This window comes from Prionailurus bengalensis, chromosome D2 (assembly GCF_016509475.1).
Source record: "Prionailurus bengalensis isolate Pbe53 chromosome D2, Fcat_Pben_1.1_paternal_pri, whole genome shotgun sequence".
NCBI classification, from domain to species: domain Eukaryota; kingdom Metazoa; phylum Chordata; class Mammalia; order Carnivora; family Felidae; genus Prionailurus; species Prionailurus bengalensis.
This window is the reverse complement of record NC_057351.1, coordinates 11926601-11948627: the sequence shown is the minus strand read 5'-3', so window position 1 is coordinate 11948627 and position 22027 is coordinate 11926601. Positions and strand designations below refer to the sequence as shown.

At 41.2% G+C, this 22027-nt stretch overlaps 1 protein-coding gene and 1 non-coding gene across 3 annotated transcripts in view; one reads left to right on the top strand and one right to left on the bottom strand.

Moving 5' to 3' along the window:
* Nucleotides 1-22027, top strand: part of MTR (5-methyltetrahydrofolate-homocysteine methyltransferase) — a 106586-nt gene that overhangs the window by 6321 nt on the left and 78238 nt on the right. For both annotated transcript variants that reach the window (XM_043596217.1, XM_043596216.1), the window contains exons 3-8: nt 1850-1939; nt 4146-4215; nt 5978-6070; nt 7518-7624; nt 9574-9633; nt 10361-10455. In XM_043596217.1, coding sequence (XP_043452152.1) covers nt 1850-1939; nt 4146-4215; nt 5978-6070; nt 7518-7624; nt 9574-9633; nt 10361-10455 — 515 coding nt within the window. The remainder of the gene's footprint in view (nt 1-1849; nt 1940-4145; nt 4216-5977; nt 6071-7517; nt 7625-9573; nt 9634-10360; nt 10456-22027) is intronic.
* On the bottom strand, nt 14937-15043 carry LOC122493600. Its single transcript, XR_006299958.1, has one exon. It is a non-coding gene; the product is annotated as a U6 spliceosomal RNA (small nuclear RNA).

Sequence of the window (22027 nt, the reverse complement as noted above, 5' to 3'; positions counted from 1 at the left end):
CAGAGAGAGACAGAGCATGAACGGGGGAGGGGCAGAGAGAGAGGGAGACACAGAATCGGAAACAGGCTCCAGGCTCTGAGCCATCAGCCCAGAGCCCGACGCGGGGCTTGAACTCACGGACCGCGAGATCGTGACCTGAGCCGAAGTCGGACGCTTAACCGACTGTGCCACCCAGGTGCCCCAAAGTCCTTTAGTCTTGACAGCTTTCTCCAGGAGAAGAGTGAGGAGCAGGGACATTATGCAGCTTGCCCCTGATCACATGATTTCTGTCTAGGGCCCTTGAGTGGGATTCTGAGCCAGGAAAAAAGGTGTAGAGAGAGGATGAAGAGCCAGAAGAAACACTTTTTACACTGTGTACAATGGACATTTTCAGATCCACACACAATTGGAGAAAGCTGCGAAGTTAGAAAACTTTTCCCCCTAATTGTAAAGGCAGTACATGTTTATTGCTTAAAAGAAGAAGTAGCTAGAAAATAGAAAACCATAAAAGAGAAAATCAAAACCAGGACACATCAACACCAATAAATAATTGCTAGTCACATATTTTAATTTATATTTTAATCTAGTTTTTTTATACTGGGATTACTTTATACTGTTTTATAATTTGGATTTTTTTTATCTGTATACATGAGCATTAAATGTTCTTAAACATGGTGTAAGAACTTCATAATATATTCTGTGTATATGTTACTAATGAATTTATTTATTCCTAGGCATTAATGTTGTTTCCAATTTTTCTTGCTCTTTTTTGAAAAATTAAATACAATTTGCTCTTATAAAACAAAACCCGTAGGTAAGAATAAATTTGCTTTGACCACTACTCCAAATTTCTATTTTTTCTCCTGACCTAACCACTTACATTAGTTAGTGTGTGTCTTTCCAGATCACTTTGTTATGCATTTATATGTATGTATATATGTGTGTACATACATGTATGTGTATGCATACATATCGGTAGAAAATTCATACTGCTTGTGTACGTGTATGTTTTAAACTTCATGATGTCATACTTTACACATCAGTCAATTTTTGTTTCTACTCAGTGATACTTTTTGGAGATTTTTCCATGTCGGTATATGCAGATACAATGTTTTTTAGCTGCCACAAAGCATGTTATAAAGTGGATTAATTCTAGCTTATTTAGTTTTTCCCAACCGGTGGATATTTAGGATGTTTGTAACTTATAAATAGGTAAATCTTGGTTTTCATTTCCTAGCTGTTCTGCAAACAGTGTTGATCAGTTTGGGAAGGGTTGTGTTTACTCAGTACTGGGAAGTCAGGGGAGCTGAGAGATTCTCGAGTGTTCATCAGATTGAGGTTGAGAAGGTGTTGTCCAAAGAGTGAAGTGCGGAAGGTAGGTTGAGGACAGGTTGATGCTGAGACCCTCAGGCTTCTGCAGGAGTGTAGTTCTGGCTCAGAGGGACCGGGAAACTGGGGTGGAGACAGCTCCCGGCAGAACTGGGATCTCATAGTGTGGTTGTCAGTGGGAGCCAGCTTGTGCTCAGGCCGGAGAGTGCTGTTCGGGCCAGAACTCGATGCTTGTGTTTTCATACAGCCACTGTGAAGAGTTAGATTCTAGTCTAGGGAGGAAACTGGAGTCTAAGGAACTTGATTCAGTTCGTACAACTTAGTATGTGAACTGTCAGTTCAGGGTCTGAGTTTGTTTAGAGCGCATTCCTTTCTATGACATCCTTATGTCTTTTTGTACCTCTAGCCTCTGGTGTAGTGCCGGCCGCTTAGTAAGTGGTCCCAGGGTGTCTGGTGGTGGTGCCAGTGGAAAGTCCTATTTGTTGCTGGGGGACAGGGGTTCTCAAACTCACAGCATTGACATCACTGTCTCCTGTTGCAGGATTACTTGCTGGCTGGAGCGGATATCATTGAAACGAACACTTTCAGCAGCACTAATGTCGCCCAAGCTGACTATGGCCTCGAACATTTGGTAAGAACTCCATTGTGCCTCAAGTCTGAGACATTTCTGCGCGTTTGCTGCCTTGGTGGTAGTTGCTAGTGAGAAAACCACCAGAAGCGCGGAGTCCAGCCAGTGCCTAGATGCCTACTTTTCGTGGTCAGACTTGGAAAACAGTTTGAATCTCTTCTGCTTCTGAACATGGCAGACCGTTCATTTTGTAACTGGTTTCTTTTATGGGCACGTAATCAAATAAAAATGATACTTATAGTGGCTGCTGATAAAGGCATAATGATTGGCTGTGTGTGCAGTTTGGGGAGGCCTTTTCATGTACTGGGTGGTAGATTTGATTTTCTTTTTTTTTAGTTGTGGGGAAACACGCGTAACCTAAAATTGATGATCTTAGCCATTTTGAGCACGCACTTCGGTGACGTTAAGTACGTTCATGGTGCGCAGGCATCACACCTCCCATCTCTAGACTCTGGTCATCTTGTGGAGCGAAACTCCGTAACCCCCGTTACCCTCAGGAACTCCCCGTTCTCCTGCCACCCCCCTACATCCCGGAAACCACCACTGTACTTTCTTTATGAATTTGACTCCTCTAGGTGCGTGACGTGAGTAGAATCATAGTGTTTGTCCTTTTACAACTGGCTTATTTCACTCAGTATAATGTTTTCCAAGTTCACTCATGCCGTAGCCTATGTCAGAATTTCCTTCCTTTTTAAGGCCAGATCATGCTCCATATTGTGTGTTCGTTCATTTGTTGGGAACACTTGGGTTGCTCCCACCTTTCAGTTATTGTGAACAATGCTACTACTACGTACCCACGATCTCCTTGCTTCCCTGCTTTTGTTTCCTGAGATTCTGTACGCAGAAGGGGAATTGCTTGCTTCATACGGTAATTGTGTGTTTCATTTTTTGAGAAACCACCATGCTGTTTCCCACAGTGGATGCACCATTTTGTATTCCCACCTACAGTGCACGAGGGTTCTGAGTTTTCTACGGCTCTGTCGACACTTGTTAGCTTCTGTTTTTGGGGTTTTTGAGTTTTGTTTTATGAAAGTAGCCATCCTCATGGGTGTGGGGTGGAGATCTGGTTTCTTTTGATCAACATGATGCCCCTTTTCCAAATTTTATAAAATGTGGATGATGGGAATACGTAGTAGATGCCTTCATTCCCCTTTTTGCGTGGGATTTTTCCAGACACATTCCTCTGTTTTCATGCAGGAAGTCCTGGTGCGCCAATACTGATTTTTCTCATGATGTTTTGTGAGATCTTGTGTCTTTTGGGTTATCAAGGGAAAATGATGAGTTTCGTGTGATTATTGGGCAGGAGTTGGCCAACTTTTTCTGTAAAGGGCCAGTTAAGTAGATATTTTAGGCTTCGTTGGTCATATACAGCAACTCCTCAACTCTGCCATTATAGTGCAAAGGCAGCAATAGACAACATGCAAATGAATGAGCTTGACTGTATTCTAGTAACATTTTATTTATAAAACAGGCTCAGGCTAGATTTGCCCCAGGGGCTATAGTTTGCCACCCCGTATTTTAGGATATTCTGGCTTCGTAATTACTAACTCTGCGGATACATGGCACATAGGATCTTAGAAGGGACCCTGAAGACCACAAGTCTAGGACTTTCTAACCTGTGAAGCGGTGTCTGTGAACCCCTTTGAGGAGGCCTATGAACTTCTTTAAATTGAGGTTTGTGCATACTTTTTATTTCCCAGTGAGAGGGTTCATGGCCCTTTACGAAATTCTAAAGAGGTTAGTGATCTGTAGAAAGTTGGGAACCATTGAGTTCAGCCACCATCCAGTGAAGGAAGTCACGGCCGGAGACACTGCAACAGGAGCGGGCCACACAGGCTCTTGGGACAACCGGTCCTCCAACCCAGGCCTCCTGTCTTTTCCCATCACCATGCTTTTCGCTGATTCGCAGAGTATGTAACTTCATCATCTTACTCGTTGACATACCACATGTCCAGGCATTGCCCTTTTTATCATTTAGCTTATAGTTTAGGGGAAGAAGCTAAAACCAGGTCTCAAAGACTCTTGTCTTTCCTGCTGTCCTCACAGCTGGGGCAGCTGATAGGTCTTCTTGGCGAAGATTTCATTCAGAGCTTCTGTTAATTCCCTCTGTACTTCCTTACTGAATAAAACTGGGTTTTTGAAGGTCAGGAGTTCTTACTCGTATGGGAGGAAAAGAAGAACGAGCTGACGTTTGCGTTTGATCTGCTAGGCCTACCGGATGAACAAGTGTTCTGCGGCAGTGGCCAGGAAAGCAGCCGAGGAGGTGTCTCTCCAGACAGGTAAGGAACGTCATCCTCCCGGGTTCACGGAGATGCTTCCTTTGAGATTCTGAGTTACAAGGTGCTGTCTTTACGGCCCTTTTCCCCCTGTGACCATCAGCCTGCTGGCCATGCCACAGACGCTGTTTTGTACCTGTGTGCAAGTTACTCTCTGCCCTTCCCTAAGAAGCCGCTCAGTGTCTCTCTGGATTTATTCCATGCCCATGGGCTCAGGCTTGACGCTGTGTTTGCTTTACTGGGGGTTACAGCTTACCTTTGTAGCTAGGACCGTAGCTTCCTTGCGTATTTGCAGCTAAAACGAGTTTTCTCCCTTTGGAAGCATGTCATTAGGTAGTTAAGGTGACAGCTGACTGGTTATCATGGTTAACATTAAGATACCTGATCTTATCCCTTTAAAGCTACCTCATCTCCATGACTGGCTTATTTAGGTAAAGAGATACTGCCTTTTGAGCATTTTCTGCTTCATACCACTGATGTCCTTAAAGGCTTTGTGCTGCACACCCAGGAGTGTGGCATTAGATTTAGTCTTGCTGGGACTTGAAAAGTGGCTCCCTGAAATAACTAACCTTCTGGCTGGCTGCCATTCACATGACTTGGGCGCCAGCTGGTGGGGAGGCTTTGAGGGAGGGAGAGGAATAGAAGAAATATGTGGAGCCCCTAAAGATTTGGAAATGTAAGATTATTGCCAACAGGAGAAAATATAAAGCAGAATTGTTAGGAAGTTAGACACAGCATACTAATGAAGACTGAAGCAATTCACGGGAGCTCTGCTTCTGAGAGATAATGCTTAAATCCAGGGGCACGCACAGACTGTCAGCCCGACAGGGTCGCAGGTCAGAGAATGTTAAACACGCTGAAGCGGGGAAAGAGAAGGACCTTTTTCTTATGTCCTCATTATTGTTCAGCTTTGGGAAAGGTAACCTGTTCATAGATTGGGTTATCCACTGGTCAGTGGTCTTCTCCAGTTAAATGATACAGCATAACCCAGGTTACTGAGTGGTTACTGTCACCAAAGGCAAGGGGCAGTGCACCCCTTTCTCGGGCTTCTGTCATGACATGTAAATGGACATAACATTGGAGGCTCTTTTAGAAGCACCTGGACTCTAGCCTGGAGGAAAAGTTATTAAAGGATTACTAAAAGAGTGGTTAAGATTTGATCTCTCATACTTCAATTTAGGCTTTATAATTGTTAATCCTGACTTAATATCCTCCCACAGTGACGGGCCTGAAGCCCAATGCTGGAGAGCATTTCAAGTTGAGTGTTTCCATGAGGAGCTCTCACAGATTCTGTGTCAAGTTCAGGACCTTTGAGATTTCTTAAGAATAAGGGGAGATGATTTATCCAAACACGGCTGTGGTGATAGAAGAGGGGTTACTCACTGAAACACTTTGAAGCCAGATATGCAAGGATTCAGAGTCTTTTGGGTTGGCTTGGCAACAATATGTGCACATCCCCTGTGGCTCATCGTTTTCCTGGTGGGGGCCGCGATAACCAAACGCATGTTTGCAGTAAAATCTATGAATTGTCTCACTAAGTGCGATAAAGACTATAAATAGCCCCTTGTGGTTCAGGAGAGGTCACATCATGTTTTGTCGTCAAATGAATTAAGAACAGAATTTGTGCTTTTGTGCTTTTGTCTTGTAGAGTTGTAGATAAGGGGTTATAGACGTGTGTTGGAGGGAAAAATCTTAGAGCCTGTCGATTCACAACACAAAGTTCAGCCTGTTTAGAGATTTTACGCTTGTTTTTCTTTTCCCAAAGGAATCAAGAGGTTTGTGGCAGGAGCCCTGGGTCCAACTAATAAGACCCTCTCTGTGTCCCCATCTGTGGAAAAACCAGATTACAGGAACATTAGTGAGTATTTCTGGTATATAATCTTTGACCTGCCAGTATGTCTGTGTTTCAGTGATCCTAAAATCTGTAAAATGGGACGAGTAACAGGATCTTCCTCAGGGTTATTGTGACTTAATTGACATAAAGGGCTTACAGTGATCCCTGGAATGTAGTTAACCTCTAAACAAAGAGCTCTTGTTTTTATTACTGTCATCATCATCATTATTATTGTTACTGAGTTTGTTTTCAAATGTACATGGTATTGTGTTGGTGCTTCTTTATCTGCTGAGGAAATAAAACCAATCAAAAAAAAAAAAAAGCTTTAAACGGAACATTTGGGTAGGTATGGACACCAGGCCTTGGTCTATTACAGAATAACTCACTGAATCTCCGTTTCATGTCAGAAAGCAGCCCAAACCATATGAACATACTAGTACTGTCGACATTATAAACTAGCATATATAAACACTTACATTGAGATTTTATGAAAAATCTGTAGATCTAGGTCAACTTCTTAAACATCAAGACAATAAAAAAACAAAAAGAATGAAATTTAGCTGAATAATACTGATACTCTGTATGGTAAAGAATTTTGTATAGATAACAAGTTCAGGCAAGTATAGTTTGTAGGCTTTTGGTTCTAGAACTTTCCATGTAGTGATACCATGCTGCTTCACCAGGGATTGCTCTCTCATACTGGGCTTATGCCTGGCGATGCCCTCTTTGGTCTAACATGACAGCAAGGGGCTGAGTTCTCCTTTCTCTTGTGCTGTATACAGCAAGCATAAAGGTACTGTTGAGGTTTCTCTCGGGAATGTCCAAGCTTCTTTCTTGTTTGGTTGGGAGGTGAATGGGGAGAGGGATGACCTCTCAGACAGACATGGACAACTCAAGATGTTTCTAACAGAAATCTTACGCAACAGTGATTGAATTGAACACTTTGGTTACAGGCTGAACCTGCCCTTCAGGCAGGTTTCCTCTCTGGCAGAGTTGGTGTCAGAGGGCAGGAGTGAAGTCCACGGGACTGTGGCCTCTCACCAAGGCAAGTGTGAGGGAACGGGACGAGGCCTGCGATGTCTCCATGTCAGTGTGATATGTTTCTATAGCTGTCCCTCACACTCATCCCTTAACTGTCTGATTAAAACCACCTCTGGAATGAATGATCCACTCTAAAGATGTTGGAAGTAAGGTACGGGGCTCAAGAGACTGTATGCCTGCCTACTCACTCACTCATTCTCAGCTCGTATGTGGTGTTTAGTAGGAGCAACTGTGTTCGGTTTACAGGTGTAATTTCCACCACGGCCCTATTCCTTTATTTGGTTTCTCACAAAAGGTGATGTTGTCCTTAAATTAAGCATCATGAACCAGCAATAGTTACTTGACGGTGCAGGCCTGAACACATGTCCTGGCCACCGAGAGGATTTTGATGACTGAGTCCTGGATGTGATTTATTTATTCTTTTTTGCAGCATTTGACGAGCTTGTTGAAGCATACAAAGAGCAGGCCCAGGGGCTCCTGGATGGTGGGGTTGATATCTTACTCATTGAAACTATTTTTGACACTGCGAACGCCAAGGTGAGTTAAGGGAGATGAAAGGGACGGTGAGTGGGGTGGGGCTGTGATGATCGCCCAGTGTGGCGAGAAGACCGTCACAGCCATTGTCAAAGTTAGATAGAAGTCTTCTGTTCCATTCTGTTCTTGAACATTTCTAATTGCGGCCAGTGGAATGAGAAAAATTTCAAAAGGTTATCTTGTGAAGTTTCAAAAAAAATTTTTTTTTAATTATGAAAGTAAATATTTATAGGTACAGCTACTAGGTACATGTATGCAGATGTAGTAAATACACACACATGGTTCTAAATGTGAATGATACGTAAAAATATGGAGTGAAAAGCAATATCCTTCCTTCTCTTCCCTGGGATGCAGGTTTTTCCTGGACAGCCACTGTTAACCAGTGTGGGGGCCTGGTAGAGATGCTGTGCAGGTGTAGAAAGTGTGATAACATTCTTTAGATTATCGCGGGACTGGTTTCCCCCGTGATGCATCTGGGATTTTTTTTTTTTTGATAAAGTTTTTTGAGATTTATTTATTTCGTTAGGAGGGAGAGTGAGTGTGTGTGTGCATGAGCAGGGGAGGGGGAGAGAGAGAGAGAATGTGGAGCCCGATGCGGGACTTGATCTCACGACTGAGATCATGACCTAAGCTGAAGTCAAGAGTCAGATGCTCAACCGAAATCAAGAGTCAGTGAGATGCTGGCTGAGTCACCCAGGCACCTCTGGAATTTATTTTGGGGCGAGGAATGTGGTAGAGATGTACCTAGTAGTCTTTTTCTCTAAGGTGTACCTAGTTTTTTCTTAACATCGTCTGTTAAATAACCTGTTAGTTCCCAGTGATAGGAATCATGTGGAATGTCACCCAGACCATCCTAAATTCAGAAGCGCATCTGGGTAGAATCTGTTCCAGTAATCTGTCAGATGTCACGCTCCCATCCTGCTATTTTCTGTACATTATCATTAAAATATGTCTGAGTGACTGGTAGGCTTTTATTCACCTCCTTCCCGGAACCTCTGTTTTTCCCTCAGAATTTTCCTGGCTATTCTTACACATATATTTTCCATGAGATCTTTAGAATCAACTTGCCTAGTTCTGAAAAAAAAAAAAGAAAAAAGAAATTCTCACACTGTCGATTTAGTAACCTTTTATGCCAGAGAACCTCACCATCACAATGAAGATCTACGTTGAGTACATGTTGCATTCTGATTTCCGAAAATTATGAAAATGTAAACCTCTTAGAATCAAGAGATGTAATGATGAAAAGAAGAAGATCAGTTCCCTGGAACTTAATAAAACATGGGAGTGTACACAGTAACTTGGGATTTGTACCTTTACAGCACATTCCAAGCTCACACTCTTTTGCGGTGATGCACACTGTTAGTTTCTGTACCTACTGTGGATATATGACGGTGTGGAAGGTGGAGGCATTCTTATGTATTTAATTATGTAATTAAAAAAATTTAATGTTTATTTTTGAGAAAGAGAAAACGAACAAGTGGGGGAGGGGCAGAGAAAGAGGGAGACACAGAATCGGAAGCAGGCTCCAGGCTCTGAGCTGTCAGCACAGAGCCCGATGCAGGGCTCGAACTCACAAACCATGAGATCATGACCTGAGCCGAAGTTGGACGCTTACCCGACTGAGCCACCCGAGCACCCCGTTCTTCTTTATTTTTAATTTTGATTAGGAGAAGGAAGAAAGTGTAGCTCTTAAGCTCCTCTTTGGAGGGAATATCTGTTCGTAGGTAAACTCTGAGCCAGCATTTGTTTTGTTTTAATGTGTACAGTGTTATACTTGAGAAACGTGTGTCGGGATTGCACCTTGCAGGGCGGACATGCTTCTTCCCCAGAGATTGCGACGTTTATCTTACCTAGCAGGGTTTTGGAAAAGGGAGACTTCTGATGAGCCAGTTAGACTGACCGGGGACACAGTCTCTCAGAAATAAAGATGTTCTTCTTTTTACCCCCAACAGGCAGCCTTGTTCGCACTCCAGCAACTTTTTGAAGAGGAGTATTCCCCCCGACCTATCTTTGTAAGTTCTAAAATTTGCATGATGTATCGTGCCTTTTATTAATACTGTCATCTTGAGGGCAGGGTTTTGCCTTTCCTTGCCCAGGACAACTATCTTTAGTGTCTTTTAGCCTCCTCTGTTCACCTTCCTCCTACCACCAGCTCTAGACCAGTAGCATTCTGGAAATGCTAAGAAAATGAACCTAGAAGTGGTTGGCAGAAGCAGACCATTCCAAGGAAGCATGGCCGAATTGGTCCCCTGGAGTCCAGGGCTTAGGGACTCCTCCTGAGGAGTGGACTTGCATGCTGACTGACAGGGCCAGTGCTGACGACACCAGCCTGGAGTAGGCAGACCCACGGGAGAGGCCGAAGGCTGATGGTGGGAATAGAATAGAATGAAATCAAGGGGTGTTGGATGAACCAGCTATGTATCAGCCAGGACAGCCAGAGGTCTCTGGGAAGGCCTTCTGCTGTGGGACCGGATGTGTGAACTCAGAAGCTTTGTTGGTCACTGGGTTTGCCTCAGTGACTTTCCCTGTTTTTTTGTTTTTATGGCTTACTAGCTCCTCCCCACAGTCACTTTACCCACGTCCTTTCTGACCACGATGGTAAGTGATTCCTTTTGTTAGAGCTCCACGGTTCCCTTCCTCGTGAAAGAACAAAGTCAGCGTGCTCATTTTATTTCACGTTTGTGACCATATTCTTAATTTGAGCCTCTGTCGTTGACGGAGTTTACTTTGTTAATTCAGATTTCAGGGACAATTATCGATAAAAGTGGGCGAACTCTTTCTGGACAGACGGGAGAGGCATTTGTCATCAGTGTGTCTCATGCAGACCCACTCTGGTAAGTGCTCATTCTTTCCTTGACCCCATTCCTTTTAGGGGTATCTTTTTGGATGGCTACAGAATGGGGCCTGGGAGGGGACTGGTCCTGCGTATTTCCACTGAAAAGCTTGCATGGGACGTTGGCTCTCTGGGAAGTACATTCAGACTTTTCCGACGGGCGTCAGAAGACCACTGTCGGAATGGGTCAGTTGGAGGGGCTGGGCTCGTATCTCCTGGATCGGGCAGATGGTTGCCTGTTTGGCTGTAAGCGTGCCCCTCACAGTTTCAGGCTGTGCTTGGCGCAGTCCTAATTCTGCAAAACTATTACCAGCGCTTACGTTGGTAGGACAGGGCTTTGCAAGGTGTTTTCTCCCCCCAGCTTAGGGAGCAGACGGAAGCAGTTCAGTGTGGGATCAGATGGGAATTCTCTAGCTCAGATTTTTATCTTTAAATAAAGTTAACCTGGCTTTTACGTTCTATTTTAAACTATCTCCCTATTTTTCTTATCAAAATGTTTTAAATTACATACCACAAGTGAAATGGAACCTCCCAGAATATATACTCTTTTCACCTGTGCCTTTTTTCCACACATGCCCTGTTCTTCCTGCCTGGAAGCTGTGCCTGCCGCCTTCTCTCTCTCTCTCTCTCTCTCTCTCTCTCTCTCTCTCTCTCTCTCTCTCTCTCTCCCCCTCTCTCCCTCTCCCCATCTCCCCCCCCCCCCCCCCAAACTCTGCTGACTCCTTGTTAGCCTTTACGAATCATCTCCAGAGTCCTCTCCAGGGAACTTTCCCTCTCTGATTAGCTCAGGTTGATGTTTTCAGAGCATTCTGTTTACTTTTATTATAGTCTCTGCCATAAAAATAATAGTAATAGACATTTATTGAGAGTTTTCTGTTTTAAGTGCTTTCTGTGAGTTATTTCTTTTAATTCTAGCAGCACCACCTTGAGGTAGGCACTGCTGTTTGTGTCCTCATTTTAATGAGACTGGAACAGAGACTCAGAGGCTGTAAGTCAGTAGGTGATCTAGGGATAGGAGCAGCTTTTAGCGACTGTGGTTCCACATTTCATCAATTATTTTCTTGTTTTATTCATGTTTTAATGTTTCTAATTTCATGACACGTCTTACAGTTGAGTTAATGTGGCAGTGTGATTTCTTAAAAGCTGCTATTAATTTAGAGTGCATTGTTATACAATTGATTGGGACTGATAGTTAAGAAAGTAACTGTATTGAACTTGACTGTGATTGATTGAACAGCTCATGAGCTTTTCCGGAGCAGTCTCTTAATCATCTGCACATCTCTCATGCTTAATAGAGTCCTTGGTGTGTAGAATGGATGCAGTAAATGTTCAACCGAAAAACTGAAGGATAGGAAAATGTAGGGGTCTCTGAAGACAAACTTTATCTAGCTTACTTTGGAATTTTTTGTCTTTCCTTAAATATTTAAAAACCTTTTTTTAAAAATGTTCATATATTTTTGAGGGAGCGAGCGAGCAGGGGAGGGGCAGAGAGAGAGGGAGACAGAGAATCGAAGCAAGCTCTGAGCTGTCAGCACAGAGCCCGACGCAGGGCTGAAACTCGCAAACCGTGAGATCATGACCTGAGCAGAAGTCGGATGCTCAACCAGCAAGCCACCCAAGTGCCCCTGTATTTCCTCAGATATTTTTGAGTATTATTCTATTGCTCTTTTCCCCATCCCCTTTACTCTTAATCATGATCTGGTCGCATCCCTCGATACGTAGGTGAAACCCCTACATTGGCCCGGGTGTCATCTTGGTCTTTGTTTTGCTGACCGTTCTCAGAGGACACACTTAGAGGGCGTTCTCCCTGCCCCTGCCTCACCTGCAGGAATCCAAGGAGGATATTTTTATGGAGTTTCGAAGATACATATTTCTCTTCCTTCAGCAAACATGCAGTTAATTCTGACTTTCGACCCACTCAGCGGTTACTTTTTTTTTTTCCATTGTTACCCTATAATTCTTTCTGTGTCTTCAACGTCCATCTATAGCCCACTCACAGAGAGAATAGATCTGGTCTCCAATTTGTTATGAATCGTACAGACCGAAGGGGCGGATGGACAGGTAGAAAGCAGCCCAGGAATTGGAGAGTTTTATCAGATCCTGTTTGTATTGTTCTGGGTTTGGAACTCTGAGTGGTACCCAGCAGTTTGCTTTCTGGTTCAGGACTAAGAGTTGATCTCAGTATTGAGGAGGCTGGTTGACAAATCTATGAGACTTTTTAAAATACACACACCTATACCTGTGTGTATATAAGCAGATAGTATGTTATAAGGTGACTGTAAGAAACCGTTGCTTGCTGATTTTGATCATCACAAACTGTACATGTGTTAACAAAGTACAGTGGGACAGTGTCTTTGTATCATTATTACTATTAATTATTAATTCATTGAGCATTAATGGAAACCCTGTGCCCCGGAATACAGGCAAATGTGAAACAGTCCACAGTAGGAGAAATTCGTAAGTAAATTAAAATATAAAATGTCAACTGCTCTACAAAAGTATGAACAAAAATCTTGCAGTAGATGGGTTGGAGTGATGGTGTTCTCGTGGGATTCAAGGACAGCTTTGTAGAGAAGGTGACGTTGGAACTAATTTTTATTTTTATTTATTTTTTAATTTTTTAATGTTTTTTAATTTATTTTTGAGAGACAGAGTGTGAGCAGGGGAGGGGCAGAGAGAGAGAGAAAGACACAGGATCTGAAGAGGCTCCAGGCTCTGAGCTGTCAGCACAGAGCCCGACATAGGGCTCAAACTCACGAGCCGGCAGATCATGACCTGAGTCGAAGTCAGATGCTTAACCGACTGAGCCACCCAGGCGCCTCTGGAACTAATTTTTAAAGCCTGGGTCAGAGTTGGCCTGGCAGAGGCATATGGAAGTATCAGAATGAGCAAATAGCAATATAAAGACTATTTTTCTGAAACATTTTCATGTATCTTATTTTACTTTAACATTCCTGGGATCCAGATTGCTAGTTAGGCATAACTTCCTCACGCAGCAAATGAGGAACTGGAGCCACCTAACTGTTGAAGAGAGGAGTTAGGATTGGAATGAAGTTTAGAAAAAGTCCAAGGTCCTTTCTTTTTATTTATTTATTTTTTAAAGTTTATTTATTTGTTTTGAGAGAGAGAGTGCACAGTGGTGGAGGGGCAGAGAGAGAGAGAGAGAGAGAGGAGAGAGAATCCTAAGCAGACTCCATGCGCAGTGCAGAGCCCAACGAGGGGCTTGATCTCATGATCAGGAGAACATGACCTGAGCCAGAATCAAAATTTGGACATTTAACTGCCTGAGCCACCCAGGCGCACCAGGCGCCCCAGGCTGGGGTCCTTTCTAATGATAATGTGGTGATGTAAAACATTTTAGTTTATTACCTGGTGTTGAGTGTGGATGACGTAGCATAAGATTAAAAATAGATTAAGAGTGTTCCAAGTGGAGCTGTGTTCAAGGGTTGTGACTTAGCCGGTGCGTAGGACCTAGCAATCTTTTTTTTTTTTTTAAGGTACAGTTGACTTAAGATATTATATTAGTTTCAGGTGGATAACATAGTGGTTTGACATTTGTGTACATTGTAAGACGATCACCACAGTAAATCCACCATGCAAAGTTGACATATATTACCAACTGTATTTCCCAAGCCTTGCATTCCATCCCAGTGACTTATTCTTTTATAACTGGAAGTTTGTGCTCTTCGATCTCCTGCACCCAAGTCACCACCCCCCACCCCCAAGCCCCTCCCTTCTGGCAGCTCTCAGTCTGTTCTGCATTTGTGAGTCTGGGTTTTGTTTGGTTTGGTTTTTAAGTTCTGTGTGTAAGCCAAATCATGTAATATTTGTCTTTCTCTGACTTATTTCACTTAACATGATACCCCCAAGATCCATCCACATTGCTACAAATGGCAAGATTTCATTCTTTTTTATGGCTGAATAATATTCGTGTGTGTGTGTGTGTGTGTGTGTGTGTGTGTGTGTGTGACATCTATCCATTCATCCATTGATGGACACTTAGTTGTTTTCATATCTTGGCAATAGTAAACAATGTTGCAATGAACATAGGGATACATACATTTTTTTTGAATGAGTGTTTTTATTTTCTTTGGATAGATACCTGGTGGTAGAACTGCTGGATCATAGGGTAGCTCTAGTTTTAACTTTTTGAGGAACTTCCATGCTGTTTTCCACAGTGGCTGAACCAGTTTATATTCCCACCAACAGTGCACAGGGGTTCCCCTTTCTCCACATCCTTGACAACACTTGTTATTTCTTGTCTTTTTGATATTGTCCATTCTGATTGGTGTGAGGTGGTATCTATTTGTGGGTTTGATTTGTATTTCCCTGATGATGAGTCAGTCGTGTTGAGCATCTTTTCATGTGTCTGTTGGTTATCTGGTTGTCTTCTTTGGAAAAGTATTCAGATCTTCCCATCTTCTAATTGGATGTCTTTCATTGTATTATTGAGTTGTATGAGTTCTTTATATATTTTGGATATTAACCCCTTATCAGATAGATAATTTGCTCATTATCCTTGCTCAGGGGCCATGTTAATGTTCTCTGTATCATTCCAGTTTTAGTATATGTGCTGCCAAAGTGAGCACCAGGTATACGATTTACAGGTACCTTCTCCCGTCCTGTAGGTGCCTTTTTGTTGTGTTGACGGTTTCCTTCACTGTGCGGAAGCTTTACAGTCCGATGTAGTCTCAATTGTTTACTTTCTTTTTTTGTTTCCCTTGACTTTTCAATCTGATCCAAAAACCAACAAACAAACAAAAAACACCGCTAAGTACTCCATTGTGTATATAAACCACAGTTTCTTTATCCATTCATCAGTTGATGGACATTTAGGCTCTTTCCATAATTTGGCTGTTGTTGAGAGTGCTGCTATAAACATTGGGGTACAAGTGCCCCTATGCATCAGTACTCCTGTATCCCTTGGGTAAATTCCTAGCAGTGCTATTGCTGGGTCATAGGGTAGGTCTATTTTTAATTTTCTGAGGAACCTCCACACTGTTTTCCAGAGTGGCTGCACCAATTTTTACTCCCACCAACAGTGCAAGAGGGTTCCTGTTTCTCCACATCCTCGCCAGCATCTATAGTCTTGTTATTTGTTCATTTTGGCCACTCTGACTGGCATGAGGTGATATCTGAGTGTGTTTTTGACACAATGGAGTACTACGTGGCAATGAGAAAGAATGAAATATGGCCCTTTGTAGCAACATGGATGGAACTGGAGAGTGTGATGCTAAGTGAAATAAGCCATACAGAGAAAGACAGATACCATATGGTTTCACTCTTATGTGGATCCTGAGAAACTTAACAGAAACCCCTGGGGAGGAGAAGGAAAAAAAAAAAAAAAAGAGGTTAGAGTGGAAGAGAGCCAAAGCATAAGAGACTCTTAAAAACTGAGAGCAAACTGAGGGTTGATGGGGGGTGGGAGGGAGGGGAGGATGGGTGATGGGTATTGAGGAGGGCACCTTTTGGGATGAGCACTGGGTGTTGTATGTAAACCAATTTGACAATAAACTTCATATATTGAAAAAATAAACAACAAAACAAAACACCACTAAGTTTGATGTCAAGGAGCTTACTGCCTATGTTTTCTTTCAGGAGTTTTATGGTTTCAGGTCTTACATGCAAGTCTTTTTTTTTTTTTATGTTTATTTTATTTATTTTGAGAGATAGAGAGTGTGTGTGAGCAGGGGAAGGACAGAGAGAGAGAGGAGGGAGAGAATCCCAAACAGGCTTTGCACTGTCAGCACAGAGCCTGATGCGGAGCTCAATCTCACAAACCATGAGATCATGACCTGAGCCAAAATTGAGAGTAGGGTGCTTAAATAACTAACTGAGCCACCCAGACACCCCTTACATGCAAGTCTTTAATCCATTTTGATTGATTTTTGTGTATGGTATAAGAAAGTGGTTCAAGGTCATTCTTTTGCTTGTGGCTGTCCAGTTTTCCCAACACAATTTATTGAAGAGACTGTTCTTCTCTTGGATACTGAGAGCAAACTGAGGGTTGATGGGGGGTGGGGGAGACGGGAAAGTGGGTGATGGGCATGGAGGAGGGCACCTGCTGGGATGAGCACTGAGTGTTGTATGGAAACCAATTTGACAATAAATTATGTTAAAAAAAAAAAAAAAGAAGAGACTGTCCTTTCCCAAGTGCATATTCTTGCCCCATTTGTTGTAAATTAATTGACCATGTATGCATGGGTTTATTTTTTTCTATTGATTTGTATGTCTGTTTCTATGCCAATACCATACTGTTTTGATTACTCTAAGTTTGTAGTATAATTTGAAATCAGGGCATGTGATATCTCTGGGTTCGTATTTCTTTCTCAAGATTGCTTTGACTTCTGAGGGTCTTTTGTGGCTCCATAAAAATTTTAGTATTATTTGTTAGTTCTATGATAAATGCCATTGGAATTTTGATAGGGATTGTCCTGAATCTGTAGATTGCTTTGGGTACTGTGGACATTTTAACAATATTCTTTCATTTCATGAGCATGGATATTTTTCCATTTCTTTGTGTCATCTTCAGTTTTTTTCATCAGCATCTTATAGTTTTCAATGTACAGTTCTTTCATCCTCTTGGTTAAATTTATTCCTAGGTATTTTGTTTTTTGATGTAATGTGTGCGATGGTTTTCTTAATTTCTCTTTCCAATAGTTTTAGTGTATAGAAATGCAACATTTTTTATATTAATTTTGTATCTTGCAACTTTACTTAATTAATTTATTAGTTCTAGCGGTTTTTGGGGGGGAGTCCTTAGAGTTTTCTACATATAGTATCCTATCATCTGCAAATAGTGAGTTTTACTTCTTTCCAATTTGGATGCTTTTTATTTCTTTTTGCCTAGTTTCTGTGGCTAAGACTTCTGATACTGTGTTGAATAAAAGTGGAGATGTTTCTGACTCTGTGTCTCCCTCTCTCTCTGCCCCTCCCCCGTTCATGCTCTGTCTCTCTCTGTCCCAAAAATAAATAAAAATGTTGAAAAAAAAAATTTAAAAAAAAAGGGGCGCCTGGGTGGCGCAGTCGGTTAAGCGTCCGACTTCAGCCAGGTCACGATCTCGCGGTCTGTGAGTTCGAGCCCCGCGTCAGGCTCTGGGCTGATGGCTCACAGCCTGGAGCCTGTTTCTGATTCTGTGTCTCCCTCTCTCTCTGCCCCTCCCCCGTTCATGCTCTGTCTCTCTCTGTCCCAAAAATAAATAAAAATGTTGAAAAAAAAATTTAAAAAAAAAAAGTGGAGAGAGTGGGCGTCCTTGTCTTGTTCCTGATCTTAAGGAAAAGCTTTAGCTTTTCACTGTTGAGAATGCTGTTAGCTATAGGTTTGCTGTATATGGTTTTTATAATGTTGAGGTATGTTCCCTCTGTACTCACTTTGTTGAGAGTTTTTATCGTCAGTGGATGTTGAAATTTGTCAGTTGCTTTATCTGTTGAGATCATAGGATTTTTATTTTTCATTCTGTGCATGTGGTATATTCCATTGGCTGACTTGCAGATGTTGGACCATCCTTGCATCCCTGGGATAAATCCCACTTGATCATGGTGTGTGATCCTTTTAATGTAGTGCTGAATTCTGTTTGCTAATATTTTGTTAAGGATTTTTGCATCTTTGTTCATCAGGGATATTGGCCTGTCATTTTCTTTTTTGGGGGTGTCCTTGCCTGGTTTTGGGTATCAGGGTAATGCCTCGTAAAGTAAGTTTAGAAGCATTTCCTTCTCTTCAATTTTTGGAAGAGTTTGAGAAGGATAGATATTAAATCTTCTTTGGATGTTTTGGTACAGTTTACTAGTTAGGCCTTCTGGTCCTGGACTTTTATGCTTCAGTCTCCAAACTAGGACAATAATTGGTCTGTTGAGATCTTCTATTTCTTCGTGATTCAGTCTTGGAAGATTGTAAGTTTCTGGGAATTTATCCATTTCTTGTAGGTTCAATTTACTGGCATATAATTGTTCATAATAGTCTCTTATGACTTTTTTGTATTTCTTTGTTATCACTTGTACTTCTCTGCTCTCACTTCTGATTTATTTGAGTCTTCTCCTTTTTTCTTAGGTAGTTTAAAGTTTTGTCAATTGCATTTATCTTTTTAAAAAACCAGCTCTTCGTTCCATTGATCTTTTCTATTTGTCTTTTTAGCCTCTATTTCATTTATTTTTACTCTGAACTTTATTATTCCCTTCCTTTTGCTAACTTTGGGCTTCGTTTATTCTTCTTATTCTAGTTCCTCTGGTGTAAAGTTAAATTACTCATTTGAGATTTCTCTTGTTTTTTTGAGGTTGACCTCTGTTGCTCTGAACTTTCCTCTTATAACTGCTTTAGCTGCATCCCACAGATGTTGGTGTGTCATATTTCTCTTTTCATTCGTCTCTGTAGCTTTTTAATTTCTCCTTTGATTTCTTCTATGACACAGTAGTTGTTCAGTAACATGTTTAATCTTCACATATTTGTAGTTTTTCCAGTTTTCTTCCTGTAATTGATTTCTAGTTTTATATCATTGTGGTTGAAAAAGATGCTTGACACGATTTCAGTCTTCAATTTTTTGAGACTCATTTTGTAGCCTGACATGTGTTCTAGAGGATGTTCCATGTATACTTGAGAAGAACCTGTTTTCTGCTTTTGGGTGGAATGTTCTGTATATATCATTGTTAAGTCTATTGGTCTCATGTATCATATTAAGGCTTCCTTATGGATTTCCTGTCTGGATGATCATCATTGATGGAAGTGGTATGTTACAGTCCTGTATTGTTGTATTGCTGTCAATTTCTCCCTTTAGGTCTGTCAATAATTGTTTTATGTTTTTTGTTGCTTCTGTGTTGGGTGCATATGTATTTATTGTTGAATTTTAAGATTTTGTTATCTTTTAATTACCATTCCTTTATCTGATATGTGTTTTGCAAATACTTTCTCCCAGTCTGTGGCTTGTCTTCCCATGATAGCGTCCTCTGCTTAGCAGAAGTTAATTGTTAATTGTAGTAAAGTCTAGCTTGTCAGTTTTTTCTTTCATTGATCTTCCTTTCAGTGTTGCCAAACTGACGACCACCTAAGTCTTCTGTGTTATCTTTTTTTCTTTCTTTCAAGTTTTAATTTAAATTCCGGTTAGTTAACATACAGTGTAATATTAGTTTCAGGCTGTGTTATCTTCATATATATCTTTATATCTTTAATAGTTTTGTAGTTTATATTTAAGTGTGATCCATTTCGAGTTAATTTTGGTGAAAGTTGTAAGATCTTTGTGTCCTTGAATTCTTTCAAATATGGATGTCTCATCTTTCCAGGACCATTTGTTGAAAAGGAAGTCCTTTCTCCATTGGTTTGCCTTTGCTCCTTCATCAAAGATCACTTGGCTGTATTTGTGTGGTTCTTTTTCTGGACTCTCTTTTTCATTCCATTGATTTATTTGTCTCTTCTTTCACTGATACCATTGATTACCTTCGCTTGTAGTGAGTCTTGAAGCCAGGTAGTGTCAGTCCTTCCATTTTGTTCTTCTAATTCAGTATTGCACTAGTTATTCTGGGTTGTTCACCTGTCCATGTGAACTTCAGAATCAGTTGATTTGTAAAATAACTGGCTAGGATTTTCATTGGGATTGTGTGAATGAATATATAAATTATATATTATAAATAGGGATGAATTGGTATCTTAACAATACTGAGTCTTCCTATTCATGTACATGGAATATCTCTCCACCTATTTAGATTTGCTTTGATCTCTTTATTCCAAGGTTTGTAGTTTTCCTCATGTAGATCTTGTACGTATTTTGTTAGAATTACACCCAGGTATTTCATTTGTTTTCGTGCTGACGTAAATGGTGTTGTGTTTTAATTTCTTTTTTTTTTATGTTTATCTTTATTTTTGAGACAGAGAGAGACAGAGCATGAGCAGGGGAGAGGCAGAGAGAGAGGGAAACAGAATCAGAAGCAGGCTCTGGGCTCTGAGCTGTCAGCACAGAGCCCGATGCGGGGCTTGAACTCGTCAACTACGAGATCATGACCCGAGCCGAAGTCAGACGCTCAACCGACTGAGCCACCCAGGCGCCCTGTGTTTTTAATTTCTAATATCAGTTGCTCATTGCTGGTATATAGATAAACAGTTGAATTTTGTATATTAACCTTATATTTTGTGACCTTGCTATATATAATTACGTATTGATACCAGGAGTTTTTAGTTGATTCTTTGGGATTTTCTACGTCGACAATCTTATCTGTGAACAAAGACAAAGTCTTCCTTCCCAATCTGTATACATTTAATTTCCTTCTCTTCTTGCATTAGCTACGACTTGCAGTACGATGTTGAGTAGGAGATGAAAATGGACATCCTTTGTTTTGTTCCTGATATTAGGGGGATATTAGTTTTACATCATTAAGTATGATGTTAGCTATAGCTCTTTTGTAAATGTTCTTTATCAAGTTGAGGAAGTTTCCCTCTGTTCTTAGTTTCCTGAGAGTTTTTATCATGAATGGGTATCGTGTGTGTTTGTTACATAAACTTTTTTCGGGGGGTGGTAATTTCAGATTTATAGAAAAGTTGCAAAGATAGCAGAGAGAATTTCTATATACTCTGCATCTAGTTTTCCTGAATGTTACTATCTTACATAGCTATGGTCCTTTGGTCAAAACTAAGAATAGTATTGCTATTAACTAAAATCCAGACTTTATTTATCTTTCAAGTGTTTCCACTAATGCCCCCTTTTCTGCCTTAAGATCTAATCTAGTATATACCGCATTGCACTTAGGAATCATAGCAAAAGAAAAAAAAAGTGAAATATGAAAAACTAAAAGATCTCCTAGACTAGTAGCTTCATAGTTAATTTCTGAATTCCTGAAGGCCTTAGGGGCCCCCGCTGAGAGTGGGATTGGTGGGATTACTTGTTAGAGCAGCTCTGCTTAGATCTGTGTTATTTGAGTCCACAGTAAGTTTCATTTGCAAAATGAAACTTCATTTTATAGTGAAGAAATTAGCTTAATTTATAAGAGGACAAATTATAAGTCCAAGGTCACCTTGCAAGTCGGTTATAGAACAAAGACTAATGAATCTTGGTCTTCTGCACTCCCACAGTGGCTTCTATGTGTCATTAATGTGCCTTCTACCTCCATAATTGTCCTTTTTCTTTCTCTTATGTGTTGATTTCAGATCAGATGTTTATTAGCAGTGGTAGTTTGCAGGCATTTCTGCTTCACAGGATACCATTAACCAAACTGTGAACTTATTCGAGGAGATATCCGAGGCAGGGTCCTTTAGCTGTAACATCACCTGACGTGGGAGACGTAGACAGAAACATTCAGTGCTTCTGGGGACTTTGGTGAAATGGCTTTGTTTATATCTGAATGGAGGTGCTAAAGCTGAAGTGGAGATTTATTATCTGCTTGGTTTTAGATATAGTCCTTTCTTTATTGTGACTCTTTTTTAAAAAAAAAATTTTTTTTTAACGTTTATTTATTTTTGAGACAGAGAGGGACAGAGCATGAACAGGGGAGGGGCAGAGAGAGAGAGGGAGACACAGAATCGGAAACAGGCTCCAGGCTCCGAGCCATCGGCCCAGAGCCCGACGCGGGGCTCGAACTCACGGACCGCGAGATCG